Source organism: Oncorhynchus mykiss, chromosome 20 (assembly GCF_013265735.2).
Source record: "Oncorhynchus mykiss isolate Arlee chromosome 20, USDA_OmykA_1.1, whole genome shotgun sequence".
Taxonomy (NCBI): Eukaryota; Metazoa; Chordata; class Actinopteri; order Salmoniformes; family Salmonidae; genus Oncorhynchus; species Oncorhynchus mykiss.
This window is the reverse complement of record NC_048584.1, coordinates 2,400,146-2,419,613: the sequence shown is the minus strand read 5'-3', so window position 1 is coordinate 2,419,613 and position 19,468 is coordinate 2,400,146. Positions and strand designations below refer to the sequence as shown.

The 19,468-nt window shown below is 40.6% G+C and overlaps 1 protein-coding gene across 1 annotated transcript in view; it reads left to right on the top strand.

Annotated features, from left to right (window-relative positions):
- Nucleotides 1–18,327, top strand: part of LOC110498812 (proline-rich protein 12) — a 51,449-nt gene extending 33,122 nt beyond the window's left edge. Inside the window, exons 10-15 of the mRNA XM_036955599.1 lie at nucleotides 112–572; nucleotides 3,834–3,953; nucleotides 11,081–11,178; nucleotides 12,562–12,693; nucleotides 15,871–15,966; nucleotides 16,838–18,327. Of these exons, the coding sequence (XP_036811494.1) occupies nucleotides 112–572; nucleotides 3,834–3,953; nucleotides 11,081–11,178; nucleotides 12,562–12,693; nucleotides 15,871–15,966; nucleotides 16,838–16,972 (1,042 nt within the window). The 3' untranslated portion in view covers nucleotides 16,973–18,327. The remainder of the gene's footprint in view (nucleotides 1–111; nucleotides 573–3,833; nucleotides 3,954–11,080; nucleotides 11,179–12,561; nucleotides 12,694–15,870; nucleotides 15,967–16,837) is intronic.
- Nucleotides 18,328–19,468: the final 1,141 nt, after the last annotated feature.

The following is a 19,468-nucleotide window of genomic DNA, read 5'->3' as shown; positions in this document are numbered from 1 at the left end:
CAAAATTAGGGTTAGTAGTCATCTATTTGGTTGGAAGTGGGTGGTTATAGAACTGGGCATCTGAAATATGGTTGCTTTCTCTTTATTCAATTCTCTACTCTTCTTCAACAGGCAACAGGTCCTCCCCAAAATGGCGTCCCCGCCTCTCACCACCCAGACCCCGCCCCGAGCTGAGAAGGAGGAGAGGGAGCAGCGAGTGGCACCGGCGCGAGAGCCGGTGCAGCGTGAGCCCAGGGAGAGAACAAGGGCAAAGAACGAACAGCGAGAGAAGGAGAAGGCGGCTGCGGTAGTGAAAGAGGAGTTGGAGAAAGAGAAGCAGAGGGAGAAAGAGAAAGAGAAGAGGGTGCAGCCGTCTCAGAAGCCCGAGAAACGGGCCGCCACAGTGGCAACGACAGAACGAGGGAAGGAGAAGAAAGGGGGAGTGGAGAAAGGGAAGACGGTAGAGCGCCCTCCCAAGTCGAAGCCAGCCAAGGTCAAGGCGGAACCTCTTCCGAAAAAGAGGAAGTGGCTGAAGGGGGTCCCCTCGTCGTCTGATTCCGACTCCTCTGAGGAGGCAGCCAGCGAGGATGAGAGTAAGAAGCGTTTTTTTTGCCTGTAGGGCCAGTTTCTTAGACACAGATTAAGCCTAGTCCAGGACTAAAACGCATTCTCAATGGAGATTCTCTGAGTAAAAATCTATTTCCATTGTGAATGTAGCCTGTAATACTTTATTATTTTGTGAAGCAGTCTTGTACTGATTATTGATTGTTACACTATATAGTGCACTACTTTTGACCAGAGCCCTATGGGCCCCCGTAAAAAACTTTTGCACTATAAAGGGATTACGGTGCCAATTGGAACGTAGTGCCTTCAAAGTATTCATACTCTTAAAGCCTGAATTCAAAATGGATTACATTTATATTTTTCTCACCCATCTATCTCATTATAAAAAAGTGAAAACATATTTTTAGAAATGTTTGCAAATTTCATTGAAAATGAAATGCAGAAATATCTGATTTACATAAGTATTCACACACTTTAGTCAATACTTTGTATTAGCACCCTTTGGCAGTGACTAAAGCTTAGACTCTTTCCTGGTAAGTCTCTCTCTTAGAGCTTTCCACACCTTGATTGTGCAACATTTGACCATTATTTTTTTCAAAATTCTTCATGCTCTGTCAAATTGGTTGTTGATCATTGCTAGACAACCATTTTCAGGTCTTGCCATAGATTTTCAAGTAGATTTAAGTCAAAACTGTAACTCGGCCACTCAAGAACATTCACTGTCTTCTTGGTAAGCAACTCCAGTTTAGATTTGGCCTTGTGTTTTAGGTTATTGTCCTGCGGAAAGGAGAATTCATCTCCTAGTGTCTGGTGGAAAGCAGACGGAACCAGGTTTTCCTCTAGGATTTTGCCTACATTCTGTTTATTTATTTTTATCCTGAAAAACTCTCCAGTCCTTAACGATTACAAGCATACCCATAACATGATGCAGCCACCACTATGCTTGGAATTATGGAGAGAGGTACTCAGTAATGCGTTGTATTGGATTTGCCCCAAACAACAATTGAGGACACAAAGTTAATTTCTTTGCCACATTTTTTGCAATATTATTTTAATGCCTCTTTGCAACATTTTTTTTTAAATGTAGTGCCTTGTTACAAACAGGATTCATGTTTTCAAATATATTGGTTCTGTACAAGCTTCATTCTTTTCACTCTGTCAGTTAGGTTAGTATTGTGGAGTAACAACAATGTTGTTGATCCATCCTCAGTTTTCTCTTATCATAGCCATCCAACACTGTAGTTGTTTTAAAGTCACCATTGGCTTCATGCTGAAATCCCGGAGCGGTGTCCTTCCTCTCCAGCAACTGATTTAGGAAGGACACCTCTATTTTTGTCTGGGTGTATTGATACACCATCCAAAGTGTAATTAGTAACTTCACCATACTCAAACAGATATTAATTGTCTGCTTATACCAATATTACCCATCTATCAAAAGGTGCCCTTCTTTGCGAGGCATTGGAAAACCTCCCTGGTCTTTGGTTGTATCTGTTTGAAATTCACTGCTCGACTGAGAAACCTTAAAATGATCTGTGTGTGCGGGGTACAGATATGAGTTAGTCATTCAACATTTATGTTAAACACTATTATTGCATTGGCTTCATGGTGAAATCCCTGAGCGGTTTCCTTTGTCTCCGGCAACTGAGTTAGAAAGGACGCCTGTATATTTGTAGTGACTGGGTGAGGCTTGCCGTAACAAAAGGGATTGAATACTTATTTACTCTAGACATGTTAAGCTTGAAAAATTTTTCAAAACACATAATTTCACTTCATGGTGTATTGTGTGTAGGCCAGTGACAAAAAATCTCAATTTAATAAATTTTAAATTCAGGCTGTAACACAACAAAATATGGAACAAGTCAAGAGGTGTGAATATATTTGTTTGGGTGTGCCAGGCAGTGAATAGAAGGGAAGGTGAAAAGAGAAGCTTCCAGGAATGTATTTGGCAAATAGGTAGAGCTGTGTGTGTAGGGTTGTCACGATAATACGGTACAACATTTTCTATGGCAAAAAGGAAAACAGAATGCAGACTAAGCTCTTTGGCCATTTAGAAGTGTTATGTTACATTATGTGCTATAGCGTGGAGTTTACTTGTAACCCATCACATTTGTTTAGAGGTCGACTGATTAATCGGAATGGCAGATTTAATTAGGGCCGATTTTCAATCAAAATGTTAATCTTGGACAGTTAACTCGTCCAACGCTATAAACACCTGCCTCTCGTTGCACTCCACGAGGAGACTGCCTGTTACGTTACGCGAATGCAGTAAGACAAGGTAAGTTGCTATCTAGCATTAAACTTTTCTTATAAAAAACAATCAATCAATCATAATCACTAGTTAACTACACATGGTTGATGATATTACTAGTTTATCTAGCGTGTCCTGCGTTGCATATAATCTGACTGAGCATACAAGTATCTGACTGAGCGGTGGTAGGCAGCAGCAGGCTTGTAAGCATTCATCAAACAGCACTTTTGTGCGTTTTGCCAGCAGCTCTTCGTTTTGCGTCAAGCATTGCACTGTTTATGACTTCAAGCCTATCAACTCCCGAGATGAGGCTGGTGTGACCGAAGTGAAATGGCTGGCTAGTTAGCGCGCGCCAGTAGCGTTTCAAACGTCACTCGCTCTGAGACTTGGAGTAGTTCTTCCCCTTGCTCTGCATGGGTAACGCTGCTTTGAGGGTGGCTGTTGTCGATGTGTTCCTGGTTCGAGCCCAGGTAGCGGCGAGGAGAGGGACGGAAGCTATACTGTTACACTGGCAATACTAATGTGCCTATAAGAACATCCAGTAGTCATAGATATTTGAAATACAAATTGTATAGAGAGAGAGAGTCCTATAATGACTACAACCTAAAACTTCTTACCTGGGAATATTGAAGACTCATGTTAAAAGGAACCACCAGCTTTCATATGTTCTCATGTTCTGAGCAAGGAACTTAAACGTTAGCTTTTTTACATGGCACATATTGCACTTTTACTTTCTTCTCCAACACTTTGTTTTTGCATTATTTAAACCAAATTGAACATGTTTCATTATTTATTTGAGGCTAAATTGATTTTATTGATGTATTATATTAAGTTAAAAATAAGTGTTCATTCAGTATTGTTGTAATTGTCATTATTACAAATACATTTAAAAAATTGGCCGATTAATCGGTATCGCCGTTGAAAAATCCTAATCGGTCGACCTCTCGTTACAACATAAGAAACCATTATGCCTGTTTTTTCTGCTACAGGAATTGTGACAACCCTGTGTGTGTGTGTGTGTGTGTGTGTAACCTCTATGCAGTGACAGTGCAAGGCAGGGTGAACAACCGGGCCATGCGGGAGATGTTCAGGAGCTATGTGGAGATGCTGGTCAGCACGGCCCTGGATCCCGACATGATCCAAGCCCTGGAGGATACAGAAGGTGAGCGCTCAACACACACACGCACACACACACGGCCCTAGATCCCGACATGATCCAAGCCCTGGAGGATACAGAAGGTGAGCGCTCAACACACACATGCACACACACACGGCCCTGGATCCCGACATGATCCAAGCCCTGGAGGATACAGAAGGTGAGCGCTCAACACACACATGCACACACACACGGCCCTTGACCTCGACATGATCCAAGCCCTGGAGGACACAGACGGTGGGAGCAGAACCTGCACACCACACAATACACAAACAGCCCTGAGGGGTGAACCACGAAGATAGAGAAGTTACTGTGCTTACTTTTGGTCAATTCCTTGTTTAACTTGGGATAACCGTTGACATGAAGGTGGCTCACCTTTCACTACATTTCTATGACAACGAATGCTTTAGCTTTAACCTGCTAACTCTTCATCCTGAATGAAGTGAGTTGAGGACCATTCAAATTAGATTCCATCACTCTCGCAAAAAATGGGCCATCTTCTCCGCATTGAGGAAGATGACTGATTTTTAAAATATTTTTATTAGTGAGGTGTTCTTTTGTTACTAAAAATAGTCTTTTTAGTCTTATTAAAATACATGCATTTGAAACTTGCTGTAAAACTTTCCTATCAATATTATAATTATTTTAATTAAGAGTGGGGGGAAAAGGTCATTGATAAGCACACCAAAGACCACATTAACAATGATGGCACTTCTAATAGCCTATTTCCCACCATATCCTGCTGAATTTGCATTTAATTTCGTAAAATGAATGACTGGGGGATGAATGGCACGACAATGGTCCTCAGGATCTCGTCACGGTATCTTTGCGAGTTCAAATTGGCATTGATAAAATGCAATTTGTTCGTTGTCCATAGCTTATGCCTGCCCATACCATAACCCCACCACCACCATGGGGCACTCTGTTCAGAACGTTTACATCAGCAAACTGTTCGCCCATACAAGCTGTCTGCCATCTTCCCGGTACAGTTTAACTTCTTGCGTCGAGCAATCCCGTATCCGGGAGCGTAATCATAGCCTCAAGCTCATTAGCATAACGCAACGTTAACTATTCATGAAAATCGCAAATGAAATGAAATAAATATATTGGCTCACAAGCTTAGCCTTTTGTTGACAACACTGTCATCTCAGATTTTCAAAATATGCTTTTCAACCATAGCTACACAAGCATTTGTGTAAGAGTATTGATAGCTAGCATAGCATTAAGCCTAGCATTCAGCAGGCAACATTTTTACAAAAACAAGAAAAGCATTCAAATAAAATCATTTACCTTTTGAAGAACTTCGGATGTTTTCAATGAGGAGACTCTCAGTTAGATAGCAAATGTTCAGTTTTTCCAAAAATATTATTTGTGTAGGAGAAATCGCTCTGTTTTGTTCATCACGTTTGGCTAAGAAAAACCCAGAAAATTCAGTCATTACAACGCCAAACTTTTTTCCAAATTAACTCCATAATATCGACAGAAACATGGCAAACGTTGTTTAGAATCAATCCTCAAGGTGTTTTTCACATATCTATTCGATGATAAATCATTCGTGGCAGTTGGGTTTCTCCTCTGAACCAAATGGAAAAATGCGCTCAGCTGGAGATTACGCAATAATTTCGACGGAGGACACCAAGCGGGCACCTGGTAAATGTAGTCTCTTATGGTCAATCTTCCAATGATATGCCTACAAATACGTCACAATGCTGCCCTTGGGGAAACGACAGAAAGTGTAGGCTCATTCCTGGCGCATTCACAGCCATATAAGGAGACATTGGAACACAGCACATTCAAAATCTGGGGCACTTCCTGTTTGAAATTTCATCTTGGTTTCGCCTGTAGCATTAGTTCTGTGGCACTCACAGACAATATCTTTGCAGTTTTGGAAACGTCAGTGTTTTCTTTCCAAAGCTGTCAATTATATGCATAGTCGAGCATCTTTTCGTGACAAAATATCTTGTTTAAAACGGGAAAAAAAATGTATCCAAAAATTAAAAGAGCGCCCCCTATATCGAAGAAGTTAAACAGGGACCCATCCGTGAAGAGCACACTTCTCCATCACTGGCCATCAAAGGTGAGCATTTACCCACTAATGTCAGTTATGACGCCGAACTGCAGTGATGGCAAGGCCCTGGTGAGGATGACGAGCAAGCAGATGAGCTTCCCTGAGACGGTTTCTGACAGTGTTCAGAAATGATTCGGTTGTGCGAACCCACAGTTTCATCTGCTGTCCGGGTGGAAGTCCTGGGCTGACGTGGTGTGAGGCCAGTTGGACGTACTGCAAATTCTCTAAAACGAGAGGCGGCTTATGGTAGTGAAATGAACATGAAATTTTCTGGCAACAGCTCTGGTGAACATTCCTGCAGTCAGCATGCCAATTGCACGCTCCCTCAACTTGAGACATCTGTTGCATTGTGTTGTGTGACAAAACTGTACATTTTAGTGATCTTTCATTGTTCCCAGCACAAGGTGCACCTGTGCAATGATCATGCTGTTTAATCAGCTTCTTGATATGCCACACTTGTCAGGTGGATGGATTATCTTGGCAAAGGAGAAATGCTCACTAACAGGGATGTAAACATATTTGTGCTAATTTTTTTTTGTGAGTGTTATATATATCTGCAGTCTTTTATTTCAGCTCATAAAACACAAGTTGTGTTTTTATATTTTTGGTGTATTTAAGAGACGCTGAACAGTGCTTTTTGTTGCTGATATATTTATTATTTAATATTCAGCCTATTATTCAAAATACTTTAATATTTTTGTTATTTAGCTACTCATTTCAAATGGTTGAAACTAAAGAACTAATACAGTTGAGATTGTAATCAGGGGTTTGGAAAATGTATTTTTTGTTTACAATGAAAGGTAAAGTTACCCAGAAGGATTTTAACATAACGCTGGGAACTTTATCCATGTCAATTGTCCACATCTCAATTTAATGTGAGTGACACTTTTCTGAATAAAGTTGAGTTGGGGAAAATGTTTATTATGCCTTCTTTTGCAGCCTTTTGCTGGATCCACCTGGTAACCAAATGACTTAGGCTAATATATTATGGACATTTCTTTGAGATTATGTAAAAAAAGGCAGAGAGTAACTGCGCACCTTCCCAAAAAATAATTTATCAGTATTGTAAAAAATGTATTTTATCATGATATGGATTTTTGTCAATATCGTCATAGTTTATTCTGTCGTCTCTTTCCCTGTCTCCTGTTGCAGCTGCTTCCCCCACACAAAAAGCTTTGCAGCGCACTCAAGCAGCGCAGTTCCTCTTCCCCACTGTTAGATTCAAAATAAGCATGCTGCTCTGTTAGGTCAAATGCAGTTAACCGATTGTTCCAAACAAGAACAATGCTGCTTTCCACTTTGCTTCTTAAATGACATTCTACTTCTATGATTCCAACAGTAGACTCGTGTTTCGATCTATATCGCAAATCAGACCGCTATATTTGGTAAAATAAATATATTTGTAGCCCTAGCCTAGGTCATGTTCATTTGGCTCCAAATGGAAGAAATTGGGACTGAAATGGGTAGGGACAATTTGGAACTGATCTCGGTGTGTCCTAATGAACACGGACAGCCCTGTTCAGGAGCGCTCAAAGTTAGTGTTCAGATATGATGATCTATCATGTCTGATCTATTCATAACATTCCACCTCATTCACCTCACATCCCAGTGGCATCCAGAGAGTTAAAGTTAGGATTTGTCCCGAACAGGTGCAGAACGTCTAACTTACCCTTTGGACAAACCCTAACTTTCCTATGCCCCTTGGGGCAGAGAAAGGTTCAACACTGAAGCAATGGACATTAATCTTGCAATACGTCAAAGTTTTTTGTCAAGCACAAGTTGCCTCATGCGTATCCCAAGTTGAGGGTTTGGCCCTAAGTCATTCTTGTTAAGAGTTAGATGTAATTGATATAAAGGGACACTGTAGCCCGATTCACACTAAAGACCCGAGCTGAACTGGGCTAGCCTGGTTACTCAGTCACCGTAGCTGCTGGAACCATTCTAGAAAGGACAAGGCGAGAAGAAAGTATCTGAGTCAGCACAGTGTTATTTGGGTCGGCCATACAGTGTGAATAAGGTTAGGGATAGTTTCTGACCTTTTCCCTTGATTGTTTCGTGCTCATTTCTGAAAAGCAACTAGTGTTGTCATATCTGCTGTAATATGTCGGTAAAGAGTTTGATAAGGGAAGGCAGTGCCAAACGTGCAACGTTCATTTGAATGGAAACAGTGCTGTTTTGAACGACCAGGTGAATGTTGTGATTATGGTGATTGTGTTCGGTTTTGAGATTTCAAATGCTCAAACCCATATAGGGTTGCAAAGGGTCGGACATTTTCCATGGGAAGTTAAGCCCTGGAATTTTGCTTAAATTATAACAGTGAACCTTTTTTTAGTGGGATACACATAAGGCAATTCTAGGTCTTGTGGCATATTTTGTTTAAACTATCCCCAATTCAATGGAATTGCAACCCTCTGCATGCACAGTGCATTCTTTCATCACATGTACAGCTGATTCTCAAGATCTTGCACACTAATGAGATGCTATTGAGCCCACACTATTACACTGTCTGAGCCAAGGACTACATGCTTTTTTTGTGAACTAGTAAATAGTAGCCTACAGCAAAGTGTAAGTAATTTATAACTTGTTAACAATTTCTGCTAGTTAGTTGTTGCCACCATGTGGGTTTTAGCTTGCTTGAGCCTGCTAACTGAGGAGTGTTAATCTGTTTCATTTTAACACATTTATCTTACAAAGGATTTGTTTAATCTAACTGCTTAACTGTAAGTGTTTTCTACTAAAACAATTATAATCTTTACAGGAAAATGCCACGGGCATTATCGGATGTGGAGACAGTTCACTGCAGCTAATGTAGAAGGAAAAGCTGTGTACATTTGCAAACACTGTGCTAACTGAGTGTTCATTCACCTATTTCCATACATGTTTCATAAAAATAAAAAAAAGGAGTTGTTTCATAACTTTTTATCTGTACATATATTTTTTTTACTTGTTTTTTTTTTCTTCAAATCTTTACAAGAAAATGCCACGGGCACTATCTGATGTGTAGAGACATTTCACTGCAGCTAATGTAGAAGGAAAAGCTGTGTACAGTTGCAAATACTGTGCCAAATCATATGTGAATAATGCAACAGTTCAACAGAGTTCAACAGAGTTCAACAGAGTTCAAGCAAATGATAGAGAAAGCAGACTGTGTTGCAATCATCAATTATGGGTGGTCGAATGTTCGTGGGAGAGGAATAATTAACTACATCATCTCCACCCCTCACACAGTATTCTACAAGAGCACAGACACAAGGGACAACAAACACACCAGTCTCTACATTGCAGATGATTTGAAGGCAGTCATCAATGACCTTGGACAACAGAAGGTATTTGCACTGGTGACTGACAATTCTGCGAACATGAAGACTGCTTGGTCTAAAGTGGAGGAGTCCTACCCTCACATCACACCCATTAGCTGTGCTGCTCATACATTGAATCTGCTCCTCAAGGACATCATGGCACTGAAAACAATGGAAACACTCTACAAGAGAGCCAATGAAATGGTTAGGTATGTGAAGGGTCATCTAGTTATAGCAGCTATCTACCTCACCAAGCAAAGTGGGAAGAGTAAGAACACCACATTGAAGCTGCCCAGCAACACCCGTTGGGGTGGTGTTGTCATCATGACAGTCTCCTGGAGGGGAAGGAGTCTCTCCAAGCTGTATCACAGTCTGCCGATATGAACAGCCCCATCAAGCGGATCCTCCTGGATGATGTATTTTGGGAGAGAGTGGTAAGCAGCCTGAAACTCCTGAAACCTATAGCACTAGCCATTGCACGGATTAAGGGAGACTGCCATTCTGTCTGATGTTCAGACTCTGCTTTCAGATGTAAGAGAAGATACCTGCCTTGCCCACTACACTGGTGCTCTAAGCAGAGGAAACTGCAGTTCTGAAATGATCAAAAAGTGTGAAGACTTCTGCCTGAAGCCCATAAACAATGCATACATGTTGGACCACAAATATGCTGGCAAGAGCATCCTGTCTGGTGCAGAGATCAACAAGGCCTATGGTGTCATCACTACTGTGTCTCGCCACCTTGGCCTGGATGAGGGCAATGTTCTTGGCAGTCTGGCGAAGTACACTTCCAAGCAAGGGCTTTGGGATGGAGATGCAATTTGGCAGTCGTGCCAATATATCTCATCAGCCACCTGGTGGAAGGGACTTTGTGGATCTGAGGCTCTTTCCCCTGTTGCCTCCATCTTCCAATTCCCACCAACATCAGCCACCTCAGAGTGCAACTGGTCCTTGTTTGGGAACACACACCAAAGCACGCAACAGGCTGACCAATACAAGGGTTGAAAAATTGGTGGCTATAGGGCAAATTAGATTTTTTTTGAGCCTGACAACGAGCCATCCTCAACAAGGTTGGAAAGTGACAGTGAAGATGAGGCCTCAGTCTGATGTTCAAGAGGTGAACATTGAGGAGGTCCAGGGAGAATATATAGAAACTTGAGAGGAAGACGACCAAAGCTTTAGTTTCTAGACTATCATTTTACAGATGTATGTTGAAAATGTTTTTGGGAGATGCGATGGATCGTTGGGTATCATTCAATATTCCCTTTGTTGTTCAGTGAAGTCATCCCATGTGAAGAGTCAACTAATTTAATTAAAGTTCAATACGTAGCTAAATTGTTTTGTTTTTTAATTTCTATTGGAAGGATTTAATTATTTGCAATTGTCTACTTATGATAAGGGAAAGGTTTAATATAGGTAAATATAGCCAATGCAAAAAACATCTACATTTGAAATGGTATTAATATTAATTTGCATATATTCCCACGGACAGTTTCGACCTCTGAATATTTCCCAAAATGTGCAACCCTACACCCATATTGATCAGGCCACACACACCAAACAGCAGCAAACATACCTTGAGGAATGTTGAACAGTGCACAGCATTGTGGGAAAGCATTAGGTTCAGTACAAACCGTTCCGCAATGTAGCAAAACATTTCATCAACTGAATATGCCCCTAGTTAGCCTCCCCAGGTTTGGAATGATTGACAGTCGTTTGAAACATCCATTTAATCAGGCTTTCCTCTCCATCTCCATTGGTTCTCTCAGATGAGCTGTACCTCCCTGGAATGAGGAAGATTGATGGCATCATCGTGGAACAGAAGAGGAGACTGATGAGGAGAGTAAACATGAGTACTCAGCACCAGGTAACCTGCTCTGAATATACTGAATATATGTATATATTCTGAACAAAAATATAAAAAGCAACATGCCACAATTTCAAAGATTTTACTGAGTTACAGTTCATATAAGAAAATCAGTCAATAAAAAAAAAAATCGTCCCTAATCTATAGTTTTTACTGTGGCTTGCGAAAGTATTCACTCCCTTGGCATTTTTCCTATTTTGTTGCCTTACAACCTGGAATTAAATTAAATCTAAAACAAAAAAAAAGAGATGTTTACAGTTGAAGTCGGAAGTTGACATACACCTATATTTATTTATATTCATATTCAAAGTAGCCACCCTTTACCTTGATGACAGCTTTGCACACTCTTGGCATTCTCTCAACCAGCTTAATGAGGTAGTCACCTGGAATGCATTTAAATTAACAGGTGCGCCTTAAGTTAATTTGTGAAATGTATTTCCTCCTTTACTTTAATGATGGACCAACACATTACATGATTGACGGCTTTAATGATGGACCAGCAGATTATAGGTCAGTCAATACGGAAAATTTCAAGAACTTTGAAAGTTTCTTCGAGTGCCGTTGCAAAAACCATCAAGCGCTATGATGAAACCCGCCTCAGAAATTGCAGCAAAAATAAATGCTTCAGAGTTCAAGTAACAGACACATTTCAAAATCAAGTGTTCAGAGGAGACTATGTGAATCAGGCCTTCATGGTCGAGTTCCTGCAAAGAAACCACTACTAAAGGACACCAATAATAAGAAGAGACTTGCTTGGGCCAAGAAACACGAGCAATGGACATTATACCCGTGGACATCTGTCCTTTGGTCTGATGAGTCCAAATTTGAGATTTTTGGTTCCAACCGCCGTATCTTTGTGACGCAGAGTAGGTGAACGGATGATCTCCAAATCAATTGTTCCCACGTGAAGCATGGAGGAGGTGTGTGTGTGGGTGCTTTGCTGGTGACACTGATTGTGATTTTTTTTTTAAGAGTTCAAGGCGCATTTAACCAGCATGGCTACCACAGCATTCTGCAGCGGTACGCCATCCCATCTGGTTTGCTCGCAGAGTGAAGGAAAAGCAGCCAACGAGTGCTCAGCACTTGTGGGAACTCCTTTAAGACGGCAGGAAAATCATTCCTCAAGAAGGTGGTTGAGAGAATGCCAAGTGTGTGCAAAGCTGCCAAGGCAAAGGATGGCTAATTTGAAGAATCTCATCTAAAATATTTTGTTGATTTGTTTAACACCTTTTTTGGTTACTACATGATTCCATGTGTTTTGTAGTTTTGATGTATTCACTATTATTCTAGTGTAGACAATAGTACAAATGTCTACTCATTCAATAGTTATGTCCAGACCTTTGACTGGTTGTGTGTATGGTTTCCTTCCATTTTCTCTCTTAGGAGACCCTGCACATGTATCCTCACATGGCGGCAGACCCCCTGGATTCAGGAGCTGTGTGGATGCGGCTCAGTGGTGAGGGCTACAACCGCAAGACCCTTAACAGAGTCAAGAAGAGCCTACCCAAACCACAGGTGTGTGTTTGTCGGCAGTTCTGATGTGGCTGGTTTTGCATACCAAATATGCCAGATGTTGTTGTGTGGGGAGGCCAGAGGGAGTTGCTCATTTTGGAGGTGGGTTGCTCTTTTGATTCCTATATGGAGCAGACCTTTGCTGCCAAGTTGCTGAATTATCACCCGCCTTGATTACCAGTAGAGATGTGACAAATGGAAAACATTTATTTAATGTTTAAACTACTTTATCGGTTTTCCATTAAAACGATAGAAATTCATAAAAGTATTGCCACACAGGACTTTGCTGCTGTCGCTTGCCTTTCTCAGCCATTTTTTCAACTCTTACCGACGATGACGTAGTGGTGGAGTCGTCTCCAAAATAATTGATTCCTCGGCTCCTTGCACGTCGCCTTCCGACGTCAACTCCCAAGTGTCAAGATCCAGTATTTGTTTAACAGAGGAGGCAAATTTAGATGCTGTACTTTCGAGAACATAAACACTTGCATCTTTCATAGCGAGCTAGCGAGGGACGGAGAGGGACGGAGAGAGGGGAGGGTCACGGTATAGAGTCAGGTCGGCCACCAGGCAGACATTCAGAACCGTGCACTAGGCCTGTCTATTGGCAATCAATAGCTGTATCTCACGGTTTCTAACTCACAATGTCTCAACTTCTGTAAAGCGGGGCCTATCATCAATGAATAGGCTAGGATATTGAGATACAACATTTCACACACAGTATGTGTGCAGGTTCGCGTCACGCTTTTCACAGCCTGGTTGCCATGGGACCAAAACAGAGGAGAAGTTGAGCCTCGCGCGTCAACCCTTTTAGTAACAGGAAATTGACCCACTATGATGTTTACTTTCTGCATCTACGTACATTTTTTATTTTTTATTATTGGGTTAGGGATTCTTCTTAACGTTAAGGATCCCAATTTTGTTGAAACGTTCAAATCAAACTTTATTTATTTGTCGCCGTGAAATGCTTACTTACAAGCCCTTCACCAACAATGCAGTTCAAGAACGAGTTAAGAAAATATTTACCAAATTAACTAAAGTAACACAATAACAAGAACGAGGCTATATATAGGTGGTACCACTACTGAGTCGATGTGCAGGGGTACAGGTTAGTCGAGGTAATTTGTACACCAGTTACCAGTGCAAAGTGGTGGTACTGATATTTGGGGGCCTCGGCCGTGTACGTACATAGGCTTGACAGTACATGGCCTTCAGATTGCAGGCCTGCATAAGACAGACAAAGCAGCTAGCTAGATACTGCTCCGTGTCAGCTGTCATGGGCAGCTAAGCTGTATTGGAAATGTGCTTTCTGTATCCCCGAGTGTCCATATACATTGACTCCAGAAAGTATTCTCAACCCTAGACTTCTTTCAGATTTTGTTGTTCCAGCCTGAATATTAAAATGGATTAATTTGATATTTTGTGTCATGGCCAACACACAATACCCCCATAATGTCAAAATGGAGTTATGTTTTTAGAATCTTTTACAAATTAATTCAAAATAAAAGCTGAAATGTCTTCCGTCAATAAGTATTCAATCGCTTTGTTATGGCAAACCTAAATAAATTCAGGAGTAAAAATTTGCGTAAATCACATAAGTTAGATGGACTCATTCTGTGTGCAATAATACTGTCTTACATGATTTTTGAATGACTACCTCATCTCTGTACCCCACACACATACAATTATCTGTACGGTCCCTTAGTGAAGTAGTGAATTTCAAACAAAGGCCAGCGAGGTTTTCCAATGCCTTGCTAAGATGGGCTCTTATTGGTAGAAAATAAAAAAAGCAGATATTGAATATCCTTTTGAGCATGGTGAAGTTATTAATTACACTCTGGATGGTGTATCAATACAACCAGTCACTACAAAGATACAGGCATCCTTCCTAACTCAGTTGATGGAGAGGAAGGAAACCGCCCAGGGATTTCACCATGAGGCCAATGCTGAATTTTAAAACGGTTAGAGTTGAATGGCTGTAATAGGAGAACTGAGGATGGATCAACAACATTGTAGTTACTGCACAATACTAACCTAAATGACAGATTGAGAAGAAGGAAGCCTGTACAGAATACAAATATTCCAAAACATGCATCCTGTTTGAAACAAGGCAGAAAATGTGAATACAAAGCCTTATGTTTGGGGCAAATCCAACACCAAAACATCACTGAGTACCTCTCATCATATTTTCAAGCATGGTGGTGGGTGCATCATGATATGGGGTATGCTTGTCATCGGCAAGGACTATGGAGATTTTTTTTAAGATAAAAAGAAACGGAATAGAGCTAAGCACAGGCAAAATCCTGGAGGAAAACCGGGTTATCTGCTTTCCAACAGACACTGGGAGACAAATTCACCTTTCAGCAGGACAATAACGTAAAACACAAGGCCAAATATACACTGGAGTTGCTTACCAAGACGTCATCGAATGTTCCTGAGTGGCCTAGTTACAGTTTTGACTTAAATCGGCTTGAAAATCTATGGCAAGACTTGAACATGGCTGTCTAGCAATGATCAACACCCAGCTTGACTGAGCTTGAAAAATGTTAAAAAGAATCATGTGCAAATATTGTACAATCCAGGTGTGCAATGCTCTTAGAGACTTAGCCAGAAAACATTCACAGCTGTAATCCCTGCCAACAGTGACTCTAACATGTTTGGAGGCAGGGGTGTTTGAGATGTGCGTTTAATTTTCAATACATTTGCACAAAATAATACAAAAAAAATTGTACTTTGTCATTATGGGGTATTGTGTGTAGATGAGTGAGAGGAAAAACAATATATGTAATCAATTTGGAATTCATTCCGTAATGCAACAAAATGTGGAATAAGTTGAGGGGTGTGTATCATTTCTGAAGGCACTGTTTGTCCGTTGAATTGTTTGTTTTTCGACTGTAATGTAATTTGTGGATTCAAATCAAGTATTTTGTGTTTGTATGTGTTTTTGAGGGGGCGGGTGTGTTTGTGGGTATTTGCAGTGATGTTTTGTGTTAAAGGCATTACCAACAATCAGTTCAACAGCTGCTAGGTTGTGTTGCCCATCTCTCCCATAAGTTGATAGTTTGTTTGTAGGTGTTTGCAGGTGTGCGTGTCATGTGCATTCTCATGACGCACTGTTGAACCTTGACTATATAGGTGGATTTTATTCTCTCCAAATATTGTTTTTAATCTGTCTTCCCCCAGGACCTTAAACTGTCAACAGAATCATGTCGGATCTACAGCCTCTATCACTCCCTGCATCATTATAAATATCATACTTTCTTACACTGCAAGAAAGAGGTAAGGACATGTATTTTATATTATTGTAATAGATACACCTTTTTGATATATATTTCTCTTGTTGATATTGTATCAAGAACAGTTATTTGTGTCTCCCCCTACTGTGGTTTATTTAAATATTGTTTTAATTTACCCAGCAGAAATATTACCCAAATGTATTTTATTCCTTAATCCTTGCTTAAACACACCAGATATATTGTGGTTGAAATCCCCTGCTGACAGAGTAAATTATTTGCTAATCAACAATGGCTGATAGGAATTCTAAATATTGTCTTTATATTAACGCTGTCAAACAAACATAAATAATTATCTTTCAGTAGTTAAACACAATTTAATTGCAATTTTTGAAATTGCTCAAATTTGGCTCTAAAAAGCAGGGCATTCATTGAGTTACAGGCAATACTATACTTTGATTGTATGGGCCAGAAACACACAATTATCTGTATCAGAAACAAAATGCTCTCAATGTTTCAGTAGGCTTACTCCCTCGTATCAATGTTCTCGAAGTCTAAGACTTGCACATAGTCACACACACACTGTTATAGCTTCAGGCATTCTAAATGAGTGTTCTCCCAATTTCTGAAACGAGGAGCATATCAACGTGTCCAACTATGTTGTCAGTTCTACAGAAGACGACAGATCAGCCAGGCCTAGGTTATCCATGTTCTTCAACATGAACTAGTCACAAGCTGTAACGCGTTAACACAGCCCTAGTTTATATTAATATTGTGTTTACCCAGCATAGATAATGTTTATTCCATGGGTAGACACACCATAGCCTTGACACATGTACTTCTATTTTACCAAACAGACATGTTACCATAGTCTAAATATACTGTATAGTGTGTTTATATTTGTGTTTCCCTGGCAGACCAACACTATAGAGCAGGCAGCTGAGGACCCTGGGCAGGAGGAGGTGGTGCAGCAGTGTATGGCCAACCAGGGCTGGCTGGACACCCTCTTCAACTCCTTCATCGAGCTGCTCACACTCAGCGCCAAGGCCTGAGCGACAGACAGAGGGGATGGAAGACAGAAAGAAAAGAGAAAGCGAAAGAACAAAAGGCACAGAAACTAGGCCCCAGGAACGGTGAGGTGGGCGAACAAGGGGAACGAGGTAAGAGGTCCCATCCCACCTGGAGTCGTGTGGGTCCGACGGACAACTTGAAACTCGAGGAACAAGAGGTGTGACCTTGGAGAGCGACCTCCTTAGTTCATTGACAAAAATATAGCAATTAATTGACTTGACCTTGAGAATGGATGATGACCCCACAGGAGCTGGTGTTGTACCTGATTGTACTGACCAATCAGGAGGCAAAGACCAAGGTGAGAAAATACACCGAAGGCAGAAGGAGGAGCTATTGCACCTAGTCACGTGGATTGCCTCACAGACATCGTAAAACTGTGCGTCAGACAGAAACGTTTCGGAGAATCTATTACTGTCTGTTTTTACATAAATGATTTGTTTTTAAACATTGCATTAGAGGAGTGCAGTGAGCGGTGTGAATATATGGCTTGTCTGTGGAAAGGATGCAACATAACGGTGTTAATTCTCTCACTCGTTCTATGCGACAGTAGGCAGCGGCACCGGTGAGCTATGTGATAATATATAAACCCATTTAAATTATTTATGAGGAGGATTTTAACAAACTCTCACAAGTGCTGGGATGCCGCCTTAGCATTAACATTTTTCACGTTAAACGTTCTATTGTACGTACACCCACATATCCGAGCTGTCTTGTTTTTTTTCTTTGACACAAAAGATGGGTGGATGAGACGGAAACGTGGCATCAACTTTGTCTGTAGAGAATGGGTATATTTAAAACCGACATTATAGTGCTTTAGGTCATCAGAATCATGCAGCTGCAAAGAGAAAGAAACATTATCAAGTTCCCTTACAGGAATGGTTATAAATTAGTAATATTTAAAGAGAAAATGGTCATTTCATTTTTATGTCTGATGTTTTGCATATTATGATGATATATTTTGGGGGGGGGTATTTCTCCTTGGAAAGACAGTCTGTAAATATTGTACAGTTCTTGACAAATCTTTGTTTATACATTAGATACTCAGCGAAATGTTTTGCCCCGAGCAGCATCGCAGATATTGAGATGAGTGAGATGCAAGACTTCTCTCTGTCATATACAGTATCTGAGCATGTGAACGGGTTCGCTTCACACTGTTGCAACCTGGTAGCCACGGGACCAAAACAGTGGAGAAGTTGAGCCTCGCGCTTCAACCCTTTTAGTTGGTGCGGAAATTGACCCACTATGCTGTTTACTTTCTGCATCCACGTCATATCGCTGAGTCTACCTTAAATAACTCTCCTGTATTTGAAACACAAATAAAAACAGCAAAGAACAATTTGTTGTTGAAGTCAATTAATGTATATGAAATAGATTAGATTACAGAAGGGAAGTTACCCAGAGCTGGGTTGAAGACACAGCATTTTTGCTCATGGGGCATTTAATCCAGGTATAACATACAGCGACTTTCCTCGTACAACCTGTTAAGCGAAACACGACATGTGCTATCTGCTTGCGCATGTCCAACAAAGAAGCCCATCTGTCATGAGGTTCATTACAATGTCAGTCTTTTCTGGTTGCAAGTTAAATTTTTTTTATTTTGTAATACTTTTTTTGGATGCTATCGTCCAAGTCCATGTTATTAAAAACCTCTTAAGGATCGGCCCCCTTTTTTTTCAATTTTCACCTAAAATTACATACCCAAATCTAACTGCCTGTAGCTCAGGCCCCGAAGCAAGGATATGCATATTCTTGGTAACATTTTAAAGGAAACACTTTGAAGATTTTGGAAATGTGAAAGGAATTTAGGAGAATATAACACATTAGATCTGGTAAAAGATAATACAAAGAAAAAATCCATCTACCATCTTTGAAATGCAAGAGACGGGTCATAATGTATTATTCCAGCTCAGGTGCAATTTAGATTTTGGCCACTAGATGGCAGCAGTGTATGTGCAAAGTGTCAGACTGATCCAATGAACTATTGCATTTCAGTTCAAAATTTTGTATCAAGACTGCCCAAATGTGCCTAATTTGTTTATTAATAACTTTTCATGTTCAAAACTGTGCACTCTCCTCAAACAATAGCATGGTATTATTTCCCTGTAATAGCTACTGTAAACTGGACAGTGCAGTTAGATTAACAAGAATGTAAGCTTTCTGCCAATATCAGATATGTCTATGTCCTGGGAAATGTTCTTATTACTTACAACCTCATGCTAATCTTATTAGCCTACATTAGCTCAACCGTCCCGCAGGGGACCCACCAATCCTGAAAAGGTTTTGAGTTTGCTACAAGTGTAGCTAACGTTGTAGTGTGATGCTATCTACCGAAATTGCTTATGTAAAGCTATTTTGCAAGCTATTTTTAAGTTAGCTAGCTACTAAGCAAGCTAGCTCGATTGTTTTCAGGCTGAGCACGACATTTTTAACACTGCTTTTTTCTGATAAGTATGTTGCAAACCAAATGGATGGGTCCA